The sequence below is a fragment of the Nyctereutes procyonoides genome, unplaced genomic scaffold (genome assembly GCF_905146905.1).
Source record: "Nyctereutes procyonoides isolate TBG_1078 unplaced genomic scaffold, NYPRO_anot_genome, whole genome shotgun sequence".
Lineage (NCBI taxonomy): Eukaryota > Metazoa > Chordata > Mammalia > Carnivora > Canidae > Nyctereutes > Nyctereutes procyonoides.
The window spans coordinates 5,483,098-5,490,045 of NW_026575124.1; the positions used below are offsets into that span (position 1 = coordinate 5,483,098).

At 47.9% G+C, this 6,948-nt stretch overlaps 1 protein-coding gene across 1 annotated transcript; it reads right to left on the reverse strand.

Moving 5' to 3' along the window:
• Positions 1–334: 334 nt before the first annotated feature.
• On the reverse strand, positions 335–4,420 carry LOC129517349 (integumentary mucin C.1-like). Its single transcript, XM_055337127.1, has 4 exons — positions 4,277–4,420; positions 3,773–3,808; positions 1,637–1,969; positions 335–518 (listed from the first exon to the last, which is right to left on the reverse strand). Exons 1-4 carry the CDS (start codon positions 4,332–4,334, stop codon positions 478–480), a joined length of 468 nt encoding a protein of 155 aa, XP_055193102.1. The 5' UTR covers positions 4,335–4,420; the 3' UTR covers positions 335–477.
• Between the last annotated feature and the right edge of the window lie 2,528 nt (positions 4,421–6,948).

The window sequence follows — 6,948 nt, forward strand, 5'->3', positions numbered from 1 at the left end:
CTAAGTCTTTGCCGATAAGAGACTAAATATGGCTCAGTTCATAGTAGAGTTTGATGGAATCAAAAATGGCTGTTGGTGCTTAGTAAATGTTGACTAGTGCATTCAGGTGAGAGAAACCTCTAAACTCTGGAGATGGGCCCTATAGTTGTGTAGTATGTTTAAAAATTGAGTACACACACAAAAAAAAAATAAATAAAAAATTGGGTACACATGACAAAGTCCAATACACAGTCACACAGGAAGGACTGGAAAAAATTCAAAGTATCTGTCACTGGGATTGACTGAATCATTGGACAAACCACCCTCCAACCTCTTAAAAATATATGATTTGTGATGTTGCTCAATGTTGTTTTTTATTTGAAAACAGATACATTTATTGGGGTTAAGAGATAGTTGGTACACATGGTAAGTGGGTGAAGTAATCAAATGAAGAGACAAGTGGCCGAGTCCAGCAGGAACAAACGCAGAAGGCCAAGGCTAATTCCATCTCAGTGTTTTCTTAAGCCAGCCAGGGATGGCTATAAGAGAATAAAATATATAATCAAGAAGGCTTCAAAAAAGGATGAAGAATGTGACTTCTCTCTTGGGAATTTGCAAGGACACGAACAAATGTCAAATGACATTGAATTCTGTGGAGTCAAGGGAACACGACATGCTCATCCCCCCAAAAAACAAGACTGGCAGCTCTGGACAGGAAGCTGGGGAAGCTGGAAGTTTAGAGAGAACAGAAAGTAGGCCAATTTGCATTAGTTTTCTATCTACCCTAACACAGAGCAGCACTGCCTTCTTCTCAAAATGGGGATGAATAATCATTTTCTCATCCAAAGGCAGCCACTACACATCCCCGAGCAAGGTGCCAAGGAATGGCCTCGACACTCAAAGAGCATAGGAAATATTTGAAAAGGTTTCCTCAAGACTTTGATTGTTTAGGCACAAATCCAATCTCTGCCCTAAGCTAAGGGGAAAGTCTTTCCTTGTACATTTTCCATTCCTTCATCTTTACAATGTTTACCTTCGTAGGATGACTCAGAGATTTAAATGACACTGATATGTGTATTGTATACAACGATGCCTAGCATATACCAGAGTCAAATTTTGTGGTCCATGTTCCATGAGTGTTGAAGGACCGGAATGATGAGCCAGGACTAGGAAGACTGTACTGTCTTGGTCCTATAATGGATGTGAAAAATACCCCAAAATACCCTGAGGAATGCTCACAAGCTTCTGCCTCAAGAAAGCCTGATTTTAAGGCTGTTGTCTATTTTTAGAAAAGTCTTTGAAGGAAACAGAAACTTTTCTGATAAAAAGGAAAAAACAAAACAGAACAAAAAAACCACATATGGTTACCTGACCCCAAGGGGACACCTGCTTTGGTCTTTCCAATGGCATTTCTACTAAAAATGAATTTTCCCTGGTAAACGCAAACATTTAAAGACCATGCAGGTAGGTTGGTAAATAAGAAGCTACAACCTCAGGCTCCTCTGAGATTTATCTACTGACTTGATTTGGTAAATCAAAAGGAGTTAGAGGATAATGAAAACAGAGCTTTTTTAGGGCGTCTAAAGTCTACTGGGACAATAGAGAACCTAGTAATCCGGTAGCCCAAATAGTAACCACGTAGATGGTGCGGACTTACGCTTCTTAGTGATAAATTTAGTCTTGCTGGTCTTGGTGGTAGGAGCTGCAGTGGTGGCCGCAGCAGTGGTGGCCGGGGCCTCCGTGGCGGCATCAGCTGTGGTGGCCGGAGCCTCAGTGGCAGCATCAGCTGTGGTGGCCGGAGCCTCCGTGGCGGCATCAGCTGTGGTGGCCGGAGCCTCAGTGGCGGCATCAGCTGTGGTGGCCGGAGCCTCAGTGGCAGCATCAGCTGTGGTGGCCGGAGCCTCAGTGGCGGCATCAGCTGTGGTGGCCGGGGCCTCAGTGGCGGCATCAGCTGTGGTGGCCGGGGCCTCACTGGTGGCTTCAGGGGCAACTGAAATAGGAAGAAAAGATCCAGCTAAGACATTTGACTCTTCCCCAGGAAACACAATTTGTCCACATGAGCCTGGAGGCACAGTCCTCCTTCTGAATTCATCTCTGCAAATGTCAACAGCTGTGTCACACCCTTCGCCTGGCTACCCACTTTCTTTAGCCTCATTCTTAGTGGTCCCGCCTTGTGGAGCTGAAGGAATTTGGGCTCCCCTACAAAACTGTGACACTAAGAGAAGACACAAGCAAATACTTTCCCCAGAGGTGGCACAAAACACCAAACCCATATGTGTTCCTAGTTACAGGGATGGTGGCTGAGAGGCAAGAAGGGAACCCCTAGTAGGCTTTCTGGTGCCCTCCCATGGGCGAACTGGAACTCTTTAGTTTCCACCACAGCATGCACGAGTGTGAGGGGTGCAGTAAACTGTACAGAAGAAGAGAAGAAAGAACAAGATCATGTTTCTCAGGCTCAAGCAATAGAATTTCGTTTCATATAGAAAAACACCCAGTGCTCATCCCATCAAGTGCCCACCTCAGTGATGAGCACTGGGTGTTATTCTATATGTTGGCAAATTGAACACCAATAAAAAAAAATAAATTTATAGTTAAAAAAATAGAATTTTGTTTCTTTGGAAGAAAAAAGAAAAAACCAACCCACAGTCTCTTCCCGCAGGTTCAGGACTGAAAGAGGATTGTACTTGTCTCTCCTACTGTTCAACCTGGACTCCATCTATTACAGAAATATCCAGGAGAGCCACATGAGATGAAATGAGAGACATTAATCCTATTCTGGCAATGATAAATGTGAGCAAATGCCCCATCGATCATCCCATGTTCAAAGGTTATGTGGCAAGATCGATGACGATTATCGCTCTCTACTCCTTACACCAGAGCTCCTGACAGGCAGCCACAGGCCGACCCTACATCTGTGACGTGCATCTGCCTCAACAAGTGGAAGCTCATTCTCCGAGCCCACGCTGGAGCCATGCCGGGTAGGTGGTCCTCACACAGGAGGCAGGATATTGTTCTCAGCTGTCCTACCCCACAGGGCAGGTAGGACATGTTACTCAATACGTGAGGTGTGACTGCAGTCTATGCCCTTATGATCAAAGGACACAGGTCCCCAATTGTGGAGGATGAAAAGAGAAATCGTCCTCCTGTCTGCATGAGCACGACACACATGGATGGTGTTGGACATACAGGACAACCTGGGAGAAACCCAAGAAATACGAGAGCTTTGGTCCACGATGCTGGGTTTCAGATCCGCACAGGACAACACAGATCGGCCTGGGAATAAGGCATATATACTGCTACAAAGAGCAACCCGTAAGGTCCTCCTTCTACTTCACCCCTACGTTCCACAGTCAACATTCCACACGTCCACGTGCTCCTAACGCCCACGTCTCTACCTCCGGCATCTACATTCTCTTCCTTCACCTGAGACTTATTAACCCCTCTTTTCACATGCTGGCTACGTATTCAGCCGTTCAATTTAGGGGAATCAGAAAGACTGTACTTAAACTCCGCAAATACTTAGACTACAAATTCAGACCATGTGACCTTGTCATTTTTCATAAAGAATATTTATGTAATCCACGATTCATACAAATCCATGCCAGAGACTGTGTATTCTCTAATAATGTATAAGAAATCAACGTATTTTCTATGTTCACAATGAACTTTAGAAACAGGAATGTGTTTCCCCAGGCTCCTGCTTTGGAGTCTCTGCACTGTGTCCCCCACGGCTGCCGTGACACGAGGCCGGGATGGAAGACATCATGACTGGAAGGTGCACGTACAGACTTACCACTAGAGCTATCAGACAGAGCATCTGTTGTATCCTCTGAAAGAGAAAGAGACAAAATAGATGTAAGTTGAACAACAGTTTGGGGGGTAGACAGAAGAGACGATGTGGACAAAATCGCAGGCTTTCACAGCTGAAGAACCTTAGGCTTTGCTGCGCATGTTGAGGGCAAAAAGATATAAAACCCTACCCAAAGTCCCCATAATATGGATCAATTTTTGCTTTCCTGAAACCAATCTCTGATGACCTTTTTAAACATCTTGTCCTGAACTAACATCGAAATGGCATTCGAAGGTAAGACTGAACCAATGGCTGCCTGAATTGTCTGAGCTCAAAGGGAGAGTCCACTCTATCTTGAGCGCTCAGGCAAAACAGGGATGAATAGGGGAGTGGAATGGAGGACACAGGGGCCAAATTCTGAGCCCCTCTGAACCCACATCCACACAGAGCTTACACCGTGATATAGTCTTGCTCCAGACTTTATTTCAAGTAAGGAACTCTACTTACGGCCTGAGACCAGGAAGGTGGAGACTGCCACCAGGACCAGCAACGCCAGGACCTTCATGCTGGTGAATGGATCAGCAGGGAGCACAGAGAGGAAAGCGTCAGAGCTCAGGAGAAGGTAGGACTCTGACCCCAGCGTTGCACATCCTGACCTTATATAGGCAGAGGGCGCCAATCAGGAGGTGCCAGATCAGAATCCGGGCTAGATGAAGTTGGGAAATGTTGGTACTTGGAGAAACCACTGGAGAGTCAACAGCACAGCCAGAGGCCCTTTAGAAAGATCACTTTAGTCCTTTGATTCTGACAAGGTTTTTTTTTTTTTAACATTTTATTTATTTGTTCATGAAAGACACACAGAAAGAGAGGCAGAGACACAGGCAAAGGGAGAAGCAGGCTCCATGCAGAGAGCCCGACGTGGGACTCGATCCCGGGTCTCCAGGATCAGGCCCTGGGCAGAAGGTGACGCTAAATTGCTGAGCCACCCGGGCTGCCCCCCTGACACAGGTTTTAAATCAAGAGTTTCCATATTTGAATATTTTTCAGAAAACGACTTTGTTTCCAGGCTTTCTCTCAACCTGTAGGATACAGCGGCCTCATGATGACCAGCTCTGCTGATAGGCTGGATGAGCTCACTATTCAGCCTTGAGGGTTTATTCAAACCTGCACTGGCACACCTATTAGAACGGTGTCATCAATAAGACAAGAGGTAAGAAGTGTTTGCAAGCTTATGGAGAAAAGAGAACCACAATATACTGTTGAAAGGAATATAAACGGTTGCACCACTGTGGAAAACAATATGAAGACCTACAAAAAAAAAAAAACAAACAATAAATGGATCTAATATGTGTTGCCATATTGCCCCTTCTGAGTATATACTCAAAGAAAATGAAATACAATCATATATATATATATATATATATATTGGAGTTTGATTTGCCAACATATAGCATAACACCCAGTGCTCATCCCATCAAGTGCCCCCCTCAGTGCCCGCCACCCAGTCACCCCCACCCCCCACCCACCTCCCCTTTCCCCACCCCTAGTTCGTTTCCCAGAGTTAGGAGGCTCTCATGTGCTGTCTCCCTCTCTGGTATTTCCCACTCATTGTCTCTCCTTTCCCCTTTATTCCCTTTCATTATTATTTATATTCCCCCAAATGAATGAGACCATATAATGTTTGTCCTTCTCCGATTGACTTACTTCACTCAGCATAATACCCTCCAGTTCCATCCACGTCGAAGCAAATGGTGGGTATTTGTCATTTCTAATGGCTGAGGAATATTCCATGCATACATAGACCACAGCTTCTCTATCCATCATCTGTTGAAGGACATCTGGGCTTCCAAGTTTGGCTATTGTGGACAATGCTGCTGTAAACATGGGGGTGCAGATGCCCTACTGTTTCAGTACATCAATATCTTTGGGGTAAATCCCCAGCAGTGCAATTGCTGGGTCGTAGGGCAGATCTATTTTTAACGCTTTGAGGAACCTCCACACCGATTTCCAGAGTGGCTGCACCAGTTCACATTCCCACCAACAGTACAAGAGGGTTCCCCTTCCTGGTGGAGAGTTAACATTCTTTTTTAAACATATTCTGAAGGAAAAGAAAGAAAAAGTCTTTAAAAAGAATCAGTAAGAAGGAAGCAACCATAGAGTCAAGGGGCTCTAGGATCACCCCCAGTGTGGAATATGCCCCAGCAGCCCACCACCCACTCACGGCCTCTCAACAGAAGCAGACACACCCTGAAGGCCCCCCCCAGCACGTGGCTCTGTATTGAGCGCCCTCTGTATGCCTCCCACCACGCTGCCAGGGCAGAGGCCAGGAGACTCACCGGGTGCAGTGAAGGGGATGATTGGTTGGCTGACGACGGAAGACGGCAAATGTGCATCATGTAGGGTCCACTCTGGACTTAGAAACACACAGTGGGTTACCAGGGGAAGTTAGTACAAGGGAACCTGAGTTCTGGTGCATGAGTGACTCTCTGGAACCCCACGTGGGCCCCAGGGCTGAGGGAGGACAACAAGGAAGGACAATGGCGGGAAGAAGCCTTCTCCCTGACACTGTGGTCAGACCTCAGGCAACAAGGCTAGTCCCACCCACTGGATGGCAGAGGTGTTCCCTGATTTTTCTAGCCTGAAGCTGGGCCCCAGGGAACAACCCCGCACACAGAGTGCAGGGAGAGGAGACAGTCAGCACCCCCTGGCCTGAATGTGCAGAGAGACGGGGCTCAGGGTGGAGGTGGGCACGTGGGGCCTGCAGGGAGACATGGGCTCGTGGGACCCCCAGGCCACTAGCAGGGTCTGCTGGGGGAGTTGGGACTGTGCAGGACAAGGGTCCTTGGGATGCAGGCGCCCTGCCGAGAGGGTGCTGGAGACTGTGGTGCCCACCTGGACCGCGTGTGCAAGTGCCCCCAGCACTGGCCGTGCTGGCCGCGGGGTTGGGGCAGGACTCCTCCACACGGCCCCACACCCCCCGCCGACCACCGTGCTGCGGCCACAACCCCGGGAAGCCCCTTCCTCCTGCAATCTGTCTCCAGCCGCCTCTGCTGAGACGCTGGGGGCCGTGCTCACTGTCAAGGGCAGCCGAGCCCGAGTCCTCTGCCCTGTGGCGGAGCCTGTGCTGCGGGGCGGGCCTGGAGGTCGAGGGCACTGAACTGCCCACCGACACAGCAGCA

Coding starts and splice junctions, on each gene's coding strand:
- LOC129517349 (XM_055337127.1), bottom strand. CDS start 4,334: ATGAAGGTCCTGGCGTTGCTGGTCCTGGTGGCAGTCTCCACCTTCCTG. Junction 1,970..3,772: donor TCTGTCTGATAGCTCTAGTG/GTAAGTCTGTAC, acceptor TTCCTATTTCAG/TTGCCCCTGAAGCCACCAGT. Junction 519..1,636: donor TAAATTTATCACTAAGAAGC/GTAAGTCCGCAC, acceptor ATTCTCTTATAG/CCATCCCTGGCTGGCTTAAG.